Below are 16,428 nucleotides of genomic sequence, written 5' to 3' on the forward strand. Positions count from 1 at the left end.
CTATACATACTTTATAATATTCAGCGTACATCATACATATTATTCTTACCGTTTCGCCGGCACCAATAATAATACCACATTACACAAGACAGCAGGCACATAACAGCCTGTCCTGTAACATGACAACTTTAAAATTGTTTGAAAATAGTTCAAAAGATTTGTTCGTTTATGCACCGTTGCAAGCTAAGTCGAAAATCTGGTTCATTCTGTGAAGCTGATAACCTTAGAAACACCTCAAAAACTACACAAGACAGATTTAAAAACGCTTACCAATTTTGATTCTTTTTTTATAAGCCATAAGTGTGGTTGTCTAACCAGTCAACAGTCTGAAAGTAAACAGATTATCGTCTGATACATAACTTAGTCTTTTGTTGTCACTGCATAAAAAAAATCTTCTACTGACTAACAAAGGCTTATTCAATATTGATTCACTTTATGGGAATCACCTCTGCTCAAAGAGATAGTCTGGGTCGATGTTCTAAAGAATTGTCATGAATAGAGAGAATTAGAATACATTAAAATATTTAATGACTAGATGCGAATCACCACTGCTCCATGATAAATAGTCTGGATCGAAAGGTCAAATCACATTACAAATTTAAAAACTGTACACGTATAGCTTTAACTGATATCAGGGTATACTCAGTATGAGTACTCGGTGCTAAATTTTATAGTGAGAACCATCGTTTTCTCTTTTCTTTCAGGTGACTAAAGCTCTAATGGATCAGGACTAGGGGTGACCTTGAAAACCTTATTTCCAATTCAATCCGAGTGACTATGGTTTCAACTACGTCTAAGCCAATATAAGTTAGGATAATGGCGTGCAGAAAAACTGAAAGCTATCGGACCTGTGTTGTGTCAGTTCCCAGAAGCTCAATAATGTTGACATGAAAAACTGTATCTCAATCTAGAAGTAAAAATATTTGACATCTATGGTTATTATCAACGCAGTAATTTCGCAATATAAATAAAGCCAAGGATTTATGAGATATTTGAGAGTGTTAAATAAATAAATAAATAAATTTATTAATAAATTTTAATCGCACTTATGACTGAATGGCCACCACGTAAACATAACATTTTTAATACATGATCGAACCTAAAATTAATTGATTGAAGATAAATCTTTCATCATGCATAATTTTACTCGAATTTAGTTATTTTTTTAGTATGAATGTTGTTCAATGTTGTATACAGCTTCACAAATAGCCTATTAAATAATATTATAATAAAATATTCCAGTCAATTTTGCAAAAATAATAGGAAATTCTGTCATCTAATTGCAACAGATTTTTTTTTTCTTGAGTATGCCTTCCGCAATGGTCCTCAGACCCACATACAAAAAGTCAAAGAAAATATACGGAGTGAATGTTTGTCTAATTTGCATAAATTAAAACCAGGTATTTTTCACATTTCAGAATTATCATAATAGCTTTATTATGTTATAACATTCCTCTTAAGTGTCATTTTAACCATTTTTGAGCATGGGAATTTGTTTCACTTTTTTTTGGAATGGTTGACTTATTTGCATAAATCTGTATGGCTGCCAAATTAACGTCTTATGTTGTATTTAGTTATTTAATTGAGTTGAATCATGCACAGGTACACTTTGATACACTTGTCATGCAGGTACATACGGTTGGTATTTGTTTTATTTAGTAATATTTATTTCAGGTTCAATGTCAACAACACTACTACAATGTTAATGAAGATTCAATGGAAATCTTATTCACAGTGAACGACATAACTCTACTATCTACACTGTGCCTGGGCAACGTGTCCATCAAACCTGCGTCGTATTCATTGCAAACCTATTAATATAGTCCAAGCTTCAGGAGAAAGAAGTCAGATCCAGAGCCCAAGTACTCGTCATTCTCTGTTGTATTCAGCTGAAGAAAATTCCAGCACTAATTGTTTATTTTGTAATATAAACATCAACTTCGAAGAACGGGGGGGCACGATATCTTCCCAGTAACCACCATGGTCTACAATGAAATGTTGTTAGCAACATGTAGTGAAAAACATGACTTATGGTCCACCAGTGTACAGTCAAGAATTATGAGTGTCCATGGTTTACTTGCTGCTGATACTATATACCACTGAATATGTAAATTTACGTACAATAAAGCAAAGAAAATATACCATAGACAAGAAACGGTAGACCACACGACGAGGTTAAGATGGCTAACTTTCATCAAGAAAATGACGATGAGCAAACTGCAAGTACACTATGGTAATAAAATAACTATAATTAAAATTAATGGTAAAGCGAATGTTGTCACATTCAAGGGCACAAAAGAGGCTGTGCTTCAGGATTAGCGCGACAGGGGAAAGATTAGCATTCATTTATTTAGTGGACAGAGGCAGACTCAATTACCCATAAACATTTGATGCAATACATGGGATTGAGAGGTTCCCTTTTAACACAGCAAATTAAACACATACGTTCTCAATAAATAGATTAATTATATAGAGCTCTCAGAAAAAATATAACAACAGAGTTCCTCACCCCTGACCTGAACCATAACCCCAAAACTCAATCTCCCCATATAATTCAATATGCCCATCCAAACAATTGTATAGTAGGGCCCTACTATAGATGATTTAATATAACTTTGTCCAATGGCATTTAGTAGTTTTTTTCAACTATTCACTGTCGTGATTCACTGCCCCAGCCATAGACGGTCGGTGACGCTGTTAGCATTGTCATACTTTCTGTGTTCCAGTACTCTTGCACGTGGTGATAATCCCTCAATGCTTTAACAGATATAGGCAGAAGTACGGACGCGCCTACATAGGCCAAGCCAACGCATGTACTTGAAATACAAATGAAAAATTAGTCATGTTTAACAGTATGCTATAGTTTATATAGCAAAGCCCTGCATTATAATATGTATACCAGATGTGTGTTAAAAAGATCCTAAGGGGAATGCTAGACAGTGGAGAATCAGGGAATTAAACAGTTCATATGTTGCCCATATTGCATTCGTTAAACATGAAGCTATTCATGTCTAAGCACTACCCAGGATAGAATAGATCATGGATGCACAAGGGTGCTGAATGGTTCTCAACTGTTGACGTAAAAATTGGTTACTGGCAAATGAGTATGGATGAGTGTGACATTGTCCCATCAGTTGAGTGCAACAGTCTTCATGTGGGTCTTTCAGGCAGCGCTAGCCCCTTTGTATTTATTTATTTACACCAGATAATCTAAATGAAAGTGTTCAAATTCAAATTTACATTATTCATATGTAAAGAGAAACAGCCCCTTTCAAATGGTGATGGGAAGTGTCTTGCTGACTTGGCAATTAGGACATGTCTAGTGTAACAAAATGATGTGGTTGTATGTAGTGTCTCATTCCTTGATAATCTTGAGAGGCTGAGACAATTGTTTGAAGGTTGTAGCTAATAAATGTCAATTTTTCAGGAAAGAGGTGAGGGCATAATGTTCCCAAAGATGGAGTACGGATAGATTTTGCCATGACTGTAGCCCTGCAGGTATGGCTAATGCCAGAAAAAGATGTGAAAACAATAATGGGTGAAGAATGTTACTAAAATAGCAATGCCCTTGTATGGAATTACTATTGGTTTATATGTCACGTGAGGTAATAAGAACAAACATGCAGTCCATAAGCCTGAGTTGGAGTGAACTGTGGAGTGCAAATATCCATTTGCGACCACCAGCTGAGCCCAAGAAAGAGGTTATGACATCTGAGAAGTGATTGCTGTATGCCGGAGTCAGTTGGTGGTTACAATGCCAGGTGCGGAGTTTTGTGTGTAGCATCACCTGCATTGCCTCAGCATTAGCTGAACCAAGTTCTTATGGTTGTCAAGTGCCTCAAAATATATGATACCTGACATGGGGATCAGTGGTTGAAAGAGTGTACAAGTTCTTTGAATGGGTGCAGACTTGATAACAGAGAACACATAGCTGAGCATGCTGATGTGGAGACTGCCCTTGAGGAATGGGAAAAGCTAGGTTTGAGAAATAGTGTGCTGCACAGATCCAGTAAAGCTGATGATGCACTGAAAGATGACAAGAGATGTGGCGAGAAAAGTGCGATCCTATAAAAGTGTGCCAGGTGCAGAGTCACTGCTGATGGGAGAGCTAAATTTCCATCGGTTAATATCAAGATTACAAGGTCACTTGAGATGTTGAGCATATATTACCGCACTCTAGAAAAAGGCTGATCGGATATGCTAATGAGAACTCACGACTTCACGTGCCTTAGCTCTACCTACAATGAACAAAACAACAAAATTCGCAGCAGAAACACGAGTAAGTCAGACCATGAGTGAGAGGAATTTTGAAATTGGAGTGATACTAACATCTATTTGAAATGAAATGTGTAGCCAAGTCTCATACAAGACAATGACTTCCACAAAAAAATGGCCAACATGAGTGTTTCAATGAGAATTTCCTCGGTATGTTAAGCTCTTTGATTGAAGAACAGAATCAGGACTGGTGACAGCATGTTGGACCTTTAGTGCATGCATAATAATAACTGTAGAAAAAGTGGTGTAACAGAATATCTCCCCTTCCTTCCTCATGTATGGCAGACATGCCAGGCTGATGAATGCAAGTTAGCATATGATCATGTTGAGAAACGAGCAGGCCAATATAGAAGAAAGATTAGATACCTTGAAACATGATTTCAATCCAGAATCTGTTATTGAGAGGAAAACATGGGATAGCAGAGGGGTGGTGGAAGGAGCCTGAATTGGTTGTGAGGCCAAACTGTCCAGATTTCCACGTCATAGGACTTTGCACAGCAACATATTACTTCATACCACACCCTACTGTACAATATTAAGATAGACATATGAGGCAAGTTATAAGGAAGTCATTATTCAACTGAATAATGGTCCGAAGCGGAACATGACAGCAAGCTAGTAATTCCATTCAGTAGTAGCATTTGCCGCCCCCGGGGTAAAAACTTAACAAACTTAATGGTCCAATTAAGGTCCATTTAGTAAAGTGTTCTATATGACTTAAATATGATTGAACAGCCCATAACGGGCATTGAAAGCATCATTTTATCTGTTTGTGAATCAACAGCATATATTCTTACACAAAAGATGGAAAATATCGCAATCTACATTTCACAACATTTGCGTGTGAAAATTAAAAAACTACAGTTAAAGAATAATTTATTGACAATTTATTAGGCGTTTCATGGATCTGCACATTGTTTCAGCAACTATTAATGAATTAATTATTCCTTGTAAAATATTCTAATTTAACTTTGTATTTTATATGTATATTTCAATAAACCTGTCGAAACGTTTAGCAAAACTTGGCACTTGTCGTTGTAGTTGTGTTGCAGACATTGCATACTATTAGATATGCCAATGAATCATCAATATGTACAATACAATAGAAAGACATAGCACATTATCCAAATATTGAATTGTATACTAGCACTCCCGCTACGAGATATTGGTGGCTCTTTCATCTCCACTTTCTGAGCAACAAATTTGCTGTGTATACCAAACGGCAAAAGTTCAGGCGAAATCGCCCTGCCGATCTCGGAGAAATCCTTCGCATCCAGCACTATGACCATTCCTGTAAAACGAACGTAACTCATTAGGTTTACCTCGTAAAACATAATATAGCTCGAATTAACTAAGGTAAATAATGTTTGTCTATGTATTCAGGCTTCGTGAATGTTCGTATTGACAGTTATTGCTCATTAACTACATAAATATGTTGCATTAACATGGCTATCATATACATCGGTTTAGAATACAAAGCTAGCGTTACCTGTCTCAGTATGTGTGTCCAGTACATCGACAAGTACAACACCATCGTCTTCGTCAACGGCGTCAAGAGTAGGGACAAATATTGGCTCACTTGTTATCAAACCATCGTATGGACCCCAATACAGTGCTGATTTTGTTTCAACGTTCAACTGTGTGCAATAAATAAAAAATATTCATAACTAATCTCAATGATATGTGTATAAATATAATATAATTGGGTTCGTGTTTAAGTCAATATAAAGTCAACGTCAGCACACCTGTGCATAACTTAAGATTGAACTAATACCAAATTATTATGAACATTTAAAACTCCGGTCCCATAAACCTATGTAAATGATTTATTCTTTATTCAGTAAAACGACGCCAATTTGATGTTATGTCCCACATTCACGGTTATTGGGTACAGGGTATTTATTTAATTTATATAATATATACATGTTCGTGGGCACTTGTATATGTAGACAGTTATGGTTTAACGCTGTTTACATTTTGGAATTCTAACCCAGGTGGAACATACTAAAAATATTCTTAATTTGCATAACTAACAAGGCTATAAATAATTATTACAAAATATAATTAGTGTAAAAGACGACGTCGGATACTACTAGTATTACATTTACTTAACCACTAATTTACATATTGAAAAGCAATAATCGATCCGTTGATGTGATAGATGTGACCATTTTATAAGTGTCCATAAAAGCTGTACTGGGTGAACGATTATACACATAACTCATTCTCCCAACTTGTATTTTGTAGTTATTAAGGAAAGTTGGAAGTTGATTAGCTTATAAGATTTTACTTATAAGATCCACGTTCTCTTGTAGTTTTGCTCATTGAATTGTGGATTGTACGTTTAATTCACTTAATCCTTGAAAATTACAATTGATAGTTGCACCAGAATTTCATAACGAAACCGACTCTCAAATTTGAAGATGATCAAATAAAACATTTTGGGTTATTGTAACCAAAGGAATAAAACTATTTTAATTGAAATTTAAAGAATATTTTGGAAAAATAAACATACAACATGTTCCATATTTGAATTTGGTTGAGTTCGTGGGCTAGTTAATATAATATCCAAGTTGAAAGGAAGGAAAAATAAATGTTTGTGTTATTGTAACCATACGACATAAAACTTGAGACGGAGTCAACGACGACAACAACAACGAAGACAAACATTATTCCCTAAACGTAAATTTGACATAATTTCTGGGAGCTAGTCGAATTTGAAACGCCTTCACCAACTGAATTACCAAAACGTAGATAATACATTTCATAAACTCATGTATGCTCTGGTCTTTTAAAATGTGTAGCAAGTTTTGTATGTAATAAAGCTGCATTTAAAAAAAACCTGCGTTTATACATTAACACCTTCAATTCATTATTGAGGTGGTACATTTTGTTGCAGTCGGAGATAGATTCTGAAGACATTTGTGACTTAACTGGGGAATCACAATTTCTTTAGTTTGTGACGAAAGTGAGGCTGTACACCAAGATAAACAAGCGAATGTGAATAGCAAACAATAGGTTGTTAGCATCCATGTAATAATCGATGTTTACTGACAAAAGATAACAGTGCGAGAAGAACAACAGCAGAAAAACAGTTCTTGTTCATTACTACCACTGGCGGGATTTAAACACATATGTATCTTGCCAAAGAGACAACGGGCTCATTGTATTCCCATTGACCTTGTATCGTTGCGATCACTAAACTGCATTGTACCATCCTTGTATAGCATACAAATAATTTATCAACTTACCTTGATAACCGTATTTGGTACTGGGTCTAAGCCTGCCATGTACGCATACGTGTAGGGTTTAGTGTTATAATTATAATAGTTGATGGTTGAAAAATCAACAACTTGATAGCCCGATGGATAAAGATCAATTCTGTCAATAAGCGTCCAATCATTCATATCAACTACAAACCGCTCTACCACTGTTCTCTTTGTGCCCTAGATACAAAAAATGATTGTAATATTGCAAAACTTAGTCAGAAAGTTTGTCAAATTATAATAGTAGCTATAGGCAGATCGCCAACATTTAATGTATAGTTGTGTTCAAAAATATTTGCTTGCATGAAACATTGCAAATTGATGTTTATGAAATAACTTACTGGTCCTGCTACAATTTCTTCCAAATCGAAATATCTGTATACATCCCACGAGTATGTCAACATATCTAAGTACATTTTGCCATCCAGTTCATAAGAATTGAGCTGCAACACACAAATTAATCATCAATTCTTTTGTTTATCCACATGTATATATCTCAATAGTGATAGCTTATTATCATGATTCTTTACTTTTTCATCAATCGATATTTTCCCATTATACAATCGTCAGATAATGGACAAAACACAGAATTATTCGAAGAGTTAACTCTGCTTTTGTATGTTATATCAAAAAACAATATTCGTATTCGTATAATACATGGCGGACTATAGCATGTTCAATCAAAATATAAAAATCTTTGCAATTTTTTTTCCGAATTATTTGTGTAAACAAAATTTAAATAAATTTCAAATTGCAGAGGCGGCGGGACAAAATTTGGTATGGTGGGGCGACATCTGCTCACTATCCCTGCATTTTTAGAGGCAAATTTTGCTGACACAAAAAGTTTCAGCTTGGTTTGGGGGAGACGCCGGTGCCACCGCCACTGAATTTTGATGTTTCCAGTATATACATTTTATAATAATGAATTTATATGGATAATGCTCAGAATAAATTATCGTGCTACTGGCACATAAATTTTGACACATCATGTTGAGATTTGAGAATGTGAACTGCACTGATAACATTCAGTTTTAGGCCATGGTATAGAAGAAAACTACGTCAGAATACAAGCCAATCATCTGTATAGCTTAATTGAGTTATTGTGTTAAACTGATCATTCGGCATATAAAAATATATATAATATATCGCCTGATAAATTAACTATAATGTTAACTGATGTATCTAAAATAATGTTCAGCCATATATCAGTTGTCCAGTCTTTTATACCTGATGTGTTATAAACAACCCATCTGGTGTGGAGAATTCGCCTACTACTTCATTGGTTTTACGGCTTATGAAAACAAATCTCGTCGGAATATCTGATCGAAATTCATAACCGGTCAGGAAGGTGGGCAGTACTGGGTCATCTGGGTCCGACTCTGAAATAGGAAATTTGCAGTCAATAGTTTATGTTATGAACGCTCTACCAAGTACAATTGATAACATGTTCAATGGAAATAAACATTTATTTTAAAACAAAATTCAACACAATATATATATGTTGTTGAGCCTGTTTTCTTATCTCCCTCGGAAGTCACGAGCAAGAACTGATCAACCAGTGGTTTTAATGAATGCACAGTGTAAAATTGTTGGGAGTCCAATATAAGACTAACGTGAAACCTTATACACCTAGATTTGGGTGAGGTACCACAACGTAGTCACATAGCGACACTTAATGTGATGGCACACTACACCATAATACCTAGTATTACAGAAGCCAGTAGTGCTTGCCAGAAAGCCGTTGAACTTAGACATGTTCAACTTCCACCCACTTCTAACAATATAAATTGGCTAACAATTATACCTAATAACAATAGTTTTCAGTTTAACAACAATAACTAATGCGTCTGGCAATATATGGACATAACTCCACACATTACTATTATCATGTGCACCATCATCCAACCACTTCGTATAATTTATGTTTCATAGATGACATATTCACCATATTTGCATACTATTTTATAAATATTATGATTTCAACTACCGATCGCACGAGACCATTACATATACTATATTACACTCAGATGTCAAAGTTCATATTTATCCGACATTAAGTTGATCTGAGATGGAATTGTTGTCAACGTTCAGTACGTAAAGATGAGAACGTGTTACTTGTTTAATATTGAAGTTTTTGATGTTAAATATGTCAATATTCACTCAAAACTAGCATTTAATAGAGTACCATAACTACAAAATAAATGATCACATAACATGCAACATTACAAACGCAATATATTTAATCGCATGCAAACAATGTCAAAAACAATACGTAGGGGAGACAAAGACACAACTGAGAACCAAATTTACCAACCATTTTGCAAAAGTATTTCAATAGCATCAACCATCCTAAAAACGACATGTCATTTATAAGCATAATCAAAATAAATAAATAAGACAACAAGCTACGCAAGAAATAGAATCTATTTCGATAGAAAAATGGCTGCAAGAAAACTACCCATACACTAAGGAATCAATACTGGACAGTGGGCGAGCATCATACGCTAAGAGCCACCTATCAGCTACTATCGGACACTCCTACACCTGCGGCATGATATTTTACACCATTTGTAGTCACCGAAGAAGCCAACTTTTAGGGGAGAAAGGTTGACTCCATTCAATCAAGTGAGCAGTAAACATACAGAGTGTTGAGATGCAATTCCAGCGTATACACTGTAATATACATTGTGCTGTATGCGTAAAATTCCGTTCAGAAAATGTGCGAATTCTTAGCCGCTTTTTTGAATTATTCCTACGTGGCAATAATGTTTTTCAAAGGGAATCCCGCACTATGATCTCCCGAACCAGTTGAATTTTACAATGTCTATAAATTGTGTTCCAACAATTACATAGCTTTAAAGACATGTAATAATGAATATTAATGTTGAATATGGAAACCACGGTAACAAATGTACATCGATTGAAAAAAAAACCATGAATGATAAGCAAGTACACATATGTTAAAGATTTAAGTCCATGATAAATAACAGAATTGTTTTGTGAAAAAAAAGTGAGGAATAATTGTTTATTCAGTCCTTTACTTGTTTATTCTGTAAAAAAATGTCTGATTTTTTGGTTATATCATTTTGTTATACAAATACAAATATAGTAAACAATATAGTCAACTCACGTAGGTTTTTGCATACATCCATGAAAAAATTCGATGTTGGAATAATAAAATAATTTTCAGTTATAGCAAAAGAATGGAGGTAACCACCGGGTAGATCAAAGTCGGGGTAACCATCATCCACGCACTGGCTCAGATTGAAGGGACCGCCTGCTAAGTAAGACGCTAATGATATCCGTTCGTCATTCTGGATTTTATACACCATTCGCCTTTGAATATATTAATAAATAACATTTATTTACGACACAACAGAAAAGCTTAATAAATAAATTATTTAATTAATTAATTGTGTTGTACAAACACAATTATATTGACGCATCAGTTGTTTGTGGTTTATTTTTGGAAATCGTTTTCGGACACGTTATTTTTTACATTTGAATTTGTGGGCAATTCACTCATCTCGGACACATCCACACAAAACATGGTCTCATGCCTATTGAGCATTTGTTTGCAGAGCCAGTGCGCCCTCTGTGACACAACAAAAATATGCACTTATATACAATATATCTTACTTTATATTATACATACCACGCATTGATGTTTTCACTATCACGCATATCAAACATGAGTGCAGAACTATACAGTGTTACACCGTCAGCATCAGTGTGTTCGTGTGCCGGATTATTCAAGTTCACCATATATGGAGGCAGCCCGAAGTTAACATCTTTGAACGGATATGTTCCCTTGGTGTCAAGAGTCTCAAGATCGATCCATAGTCCTATGAATGACATGTTAACTTGTATATATTCAAGCACAGGCAATAAGGAAATTACATACAATAGATTTGCGAGAAATTTAGCCTTGCGCTGTGGTCAAATATACGTCAAAACAAACAAAATGAATTGTGCGTTTAATGTGCCTCGTTCGTCGTGCTGTTGTAGCTTAAAAGCGCTGTATATGTCTTATTGAAACCATGTCCAACATAACTCCATAGCTTTATCTCAACATAGCCTTAACCAACGTAGCTTTAACTCCAATATTACAACCCAATATTTGTCGTGTTTTACCACCGTAGTCGCACAGTCCTAATGCATAGACATAAATATTTTGAAAACTATACAGGTAACTAACCGAAACTAGCTTCTGTCACGGTTTCGACATTATCTCCAATCTTCCAGAAAGCAATATTTGGATTAAGGGCAGAATAATCGTTGAAAACGGACCATTTCTCGAACTGTTCCTGGTGCTACATGAGAACGTGAACTCAGATTAATAGTAAAGAATGATTGAAACATTGTGTTTCTTTATAAGTCAGCGTGAGGTTAGATTCAGTAATGTGAAAATGGTGTAGATATGTGGGACATTTCTTTCAAATCGACTATATCAAATCTGTAAAAAGCAGTTAACAATGTCATTGAATGAAGACTACAAATGAAAAGAATATCGATGATGTCAACTGCGCATGCGTCACTTGGACTAATTTACATCATTACTTTACTGGTATAACGAAGGCTGTGCGATTTATTTTAATGAATTTTCAATTCCTATCACAATTCAAGTGACCGAGTACTCCTGTTCACTCAGATACGATTTGACTATGCATTAACTAACTACGCATTTAACTATACATACAATAGGAGAATACGTCGTTGCCCAGGCGACCTTAGATACGTCCATATCCCACTCGTAATAATCCCACGTTTTATAGCTTTGAGTCAAATAAAATCTGGAAAAAATTAACATACACCAATGTAATGCGGTTGCACAGAAAATGCCTGCAAATTTGTCTACAAATAGCATAAATCTAGCTTTATGTTGACACATAGTATTCACAGCTTGTGATAATGGATCAGTTTTGATGTTGTTTTTATATTTTTACTGTGTTATTACAATTTATTTTTTATTGTTACGTAATAGTTTTGTATTTATCCAGAATCAGATTTATTCTTCAAGTTAGATAAAGTTGTGTTAAAGGAAGGTTACACCGCGTATGTGTGACATTTGTGTTGATAAATATTGATTTAGCCAGAATCCACGGCGCTTTTCTAAAAAAAATACCAGTACTATTTTTGACCTGGGTGCAACGTGCACTAAATACCACCGGTGACTCTTTCTTTACCTTCCAACCACCAAGGAAATTGTACAGTTAAAGCTTAGAAACGTATTTGTTTATACTCGTTGATCTGCGCAATAGTCAAAATCGCCATCTTGTTTCATGTGCGACTCATATCTCGTGTATGCGTGGCGCGACGACTACCATTCAAGCTATCAATTTATACTTTGATTTGATTTGATTTCAAACATACACCCTGAAAGACGTGAGGCTGAATATAAATAGATATTATTGATATTGAGCATAAAAGAGAACAACACAATATCGTAAAAATTGTACAGGCAAGGTGTTGTAGAAGCTGCCATCCATTCATGAATTGCGTGTGAATTCCAAAATGAACTTTGCAATTTGTATATATCAAAAAGTAACTAAATGATTGAGTAATACACTCACACAACTCTAAGAAGAATTTTAAATCGTGACATATCGATTATCATTCTGTCACATCAATCGAAGTCATATTTATTTTTTGACATGTTCATCTAACTTTACTATCAACAACAACGAAAATATGGGGGCAAAATATCAGGAATAAATAAAACGTTGCTGTTAAGTTTCAATCTTGCGATCTCAGAACAAAACACGCGTCATTATAGGATGCCTGGTCTAACACGAGACAATGCAAGTTAACTCGCTAGTTGAGACCTAATCGCGATTTAATCATTTTATTACTGCAGAGAATGTGGGTGAATCGATTGATATATAACATACTTAGTTCCGTATTCCACCATACCATCACGCATTTTAAACGATGCCACTGTTCCTAATCCATCAAACGCGTGGGTAATTTTGGATCCAAGTTCAGGGTTACTCCAGTTACCATATGTACCACCAGACTGCTTTAAAAAGTACCCTGTAAAATTTGGTAAATGTACGTTACTACAAAATTACGTTTTAATCACGACTTTATTAACTAATTGTATTCATGAGTTTATGCGTAACATTAGAGGGCGGCAGTCGTCGCGCCGCGTCCTGTTCGATATGGGACTCATAGCGACGATATACAACGCGTGTAAAATACATTGTTTATTTACATAAAATCCGAACACGCGCTGCGCGACGACCACCGCCCTTTAAATACATGTCATACCTTCGATCCAGTCTGGTATCTCTCCATGTATTTCAGTCGGCATATACGGTCTTTCCCTCGAGATTGTCCCGAAGTAAGTATCGTATATGTTGTCTGGTAAATCCCAGCAATTTGCCATAGATGCAAACAGACATGACACAATCATTTTGAATAGCATACGAGATAACATCCTGAAAGCAATGTGACATATGTTAACAGGAGTAAGTAAGGTAAACGTGTTTAATGCTTCTGTTAACACATAACATATTAAGTGCAACGCTTAAAATCTCAGACGAGGTCGGTAATGTTATCAGTTCTTTTTAATGTGTACACTGGCTTCAAAATACGTTGCGCCAACGAATTTCATGACGTGTGTTTTACATTAAACAAGTCAGCACAGGTTTAATTATGTTATTATACAATGCACGGCTTCGAAATAGTGTTTGAACTCAGATGCCAAGGATTGCGTGAAATTCACTTGGGAGCGCCACCTACAATAAAATGCGTAAATGTTATCTCCTTAAAAGATTGCCCAAGCCTTATCTTATCTCAATATTGGCTTAAGTGATACCGTCTTTTGACTGTCATCTTTGTAACGGTCAACGATAACATGTTAAGTTTATAAATATTTCAATGTTAAAAATTATATTTGATTCGTATATACCACATATCAACGTAAATGAAATGTGTGAACGTTGGAAAGCGCGAGTGGCAGTAGAAAAACCGCATAATTATGTTGCATCAATGTTAACTGGGTTGAATTAACAACACTCCCATGACCAGTGTCACAGCTCTGAAAACTCTTTTAAAAGTGTACATGCCATCATTTAAAAATATCGTTTTCAATTTCTACAAATTAACAGAGCAATAATCACTATTGTGATGTTACGTATTACGTATTATCTGTCCAAATGCGCAATGGACGGACCAATGTGTCCAGCTGGGGCATTTCACACTGATCAGATTGCATATTCTGTCTATATTTTGTGCCGCCATATCATCTTTAAATTCGGAACAATGCCACGTTTTAAATAATATAGTACCCACCTGTAAGTGTTTGGTCGATGGTGATCAAAAGAGACATGAAGTGTTAGAACTACCAATAACTATGAATCGGTCACGCTATCTTTAGAGATTCATCGTTCTATCAGTCATATGATAACTCCTGAAACTGTGATGACTATTTGACCAGATACAAAAGGTCAATTGGAGGTAAGACGCTGTTGGGTTTATTTACTGGATAGTCACTGAAAGATACATGGACTTAGAGGCAGCATGATATTCGCGCAACGCCTTCAGTCGAACAAATCCACCAACTTGAATGCCATTATATTATATGTTCCAGGATTCATAAAACTGAACCACAGATGAATCGTAGGTTGTATGTCTGTTTGACATAGGTTTAGAAATGTGAAGGAATGTTTTGTCTGTATGTCTGTCGATCAAGAAGCCCATCTCATGATGCAGATGTGAAGATTCGCCCACCTAGTAAATATTATGCCGTTGACTGACTGAATAGCTGATTCCTCACGCGTCGAATGAATTTTTAACTATCTATGTTTCTTTGTTGGTATTTTATTAAACTCTCCGGCGTTCCGATCGGCTTTCCATAGATGTAACTGATGGTCACTACCTTTTGTCGAATAACGATAGGTGGAGTAGTCATCTAACACAGGTCGCTAAGTTGATAAGGTATTCCAGCCGCGTCACTTCGCGTGTGCCATCCGTGTGTGAGTGAAAAGTACCGTAAAAGTATGTTGTCTAATTCCCCCCTCGTATATTGTCAAGCGTTCGTTGTTCGCTTGGGTCGGGTAACTATGGTCAAAGTGGTAGGTTGTTGAGTGTCATCGATCCAAGTAAAAACATATTTTTAACTACTAAGTATCTTCTCTTAGCTGATGTAATCAGTATAAACACTGTGGCAGCATAACGGGGGCAGAAGGGGCTATCGCCTCCTCAAAAAAGTTTCAAGCTGAAACATTTTGTGTCAGCAAAATGAGCCCCTGAAAATGCAAGAAAAAACGTTTCAGTGAGTCTAGATTTCAAAATCTTTAAGGGCGCAATGTTGGTGAACAGATCTCGCCCCCTCATGCAAAATATCGTGCAGTGCCACACTGGTATGGTGGGGACGTCGTTACTTAGAACGTGTGTTCAGGGAACTTAAATTTCTTAATGAATATACATGACTCAATATGTTTCAGCAGGCACTTGTTTGATAATGTTGGTGAAATGTGTGAATGTAGATAGAACTCGCCAAGTCGTCATGTCCATTAGAACTCGTTTAATAATTGCATATGGAAGTGATTAAATAAAATATCAGCCCGACAAGTTTCGTCATCGCGATTAATTTCGTAGATACTACTCGATATTGTATATTTAGCGCATGTTTTAGTGTTTTCACTGATGAACTTATAAATACTACCCATCTGACTTATGTAAAGTTCCCTTGGCCTTTCTGCCATATGTTCGAGAATGGCATTCGGTAGGTAGTCTTTACACCATTGTCAATTTGACTAGAAACTGAACATTGTATATCACTGCAGCTTATTGTTACGTGTTACGTGATCGTCGAATGTTCCATTAGTTTCTATTTCTAAGGGGAGTCTCAGAACAATTCCTTCAACAACATTATTTAGTG

General features: G+C 35.7%; 1 protein-coding gene across 1 annotated transcript; it reads right to left on the reverse strand.

Moving 5' to 3' along the window:
* Window positions 1-4,200: 4,200 nt before the first annotated feature.
* On the reverse strand, window positions 4,201-13,956 carry LOC102808044 (beta,beta-carotene 15,15'-dioxygenase-like). Its single transcript, XM_085507508.1, has 12 exons — window positions 13,812-13,956; window positions 13,433-13,574; window positions 12,241-12,334; window positions 11,740-11,854; window positions 11,197-11,386; window positions 10,672-10,877; window positions 8,769-8,920; window positions 7,883-7,984; window positions 7,527-7,721; window positions 5,765-5,912; window positions 5,420-5,566; window positions 4,201-4,238 (listed from the first exon to the last, which is right to left on the reverse strand). The coding sequence occupies exons 1-12, from the start codon at window positions 13,954-13,956 to the stop codon at window positions 4,201-4,203; spliced, it is 1,674 nt and encodes a 557-aa protein (XP_085363634.1).
* Window positions 13,957-16,428: the final 2,472 nt, after the last annotated feature.

This window comes from Saccoglossus kowalevskii, chromosome 14, assembly GCF_978046115.1.
Source record: "Saccoglossus kowalevskii chromosome 14, keSacKowa6.1, whole genome shotgun sequence".
NCBI classification, from domain to species: domain Eukaryota; kingdom Metazoa; phylum Hemichordata; class Enteropneusta; family Harrimaniidae; genus Saccoglossus; species Saccoglossus kowalevskii.

Bases quoted from the DNA above. Each gene is read 5' to 3' on its own strand.
- LOC102808044 (XM_085507508.1), bottom strand. From the start codon at position 13,956: ATGATTGTGTCATGTCTGTTTGCATCTATGGCAAATTGCTGGGATTTA. The intron at 11,387-11,739 runs GTTAGTTACCTG...TGTCATTCATAG, and splicing joins CGTGACAGAAGCTAGTTTCG to GACTATGGATCGATCTTGAG. The intron at 8,921-10,671 runs GTGAGTTGACTA...TTCCTATTTCAG, and splicing joins GGATGTATGCAAAAACCTAC to AGTCGGACCCAGATGACCCA.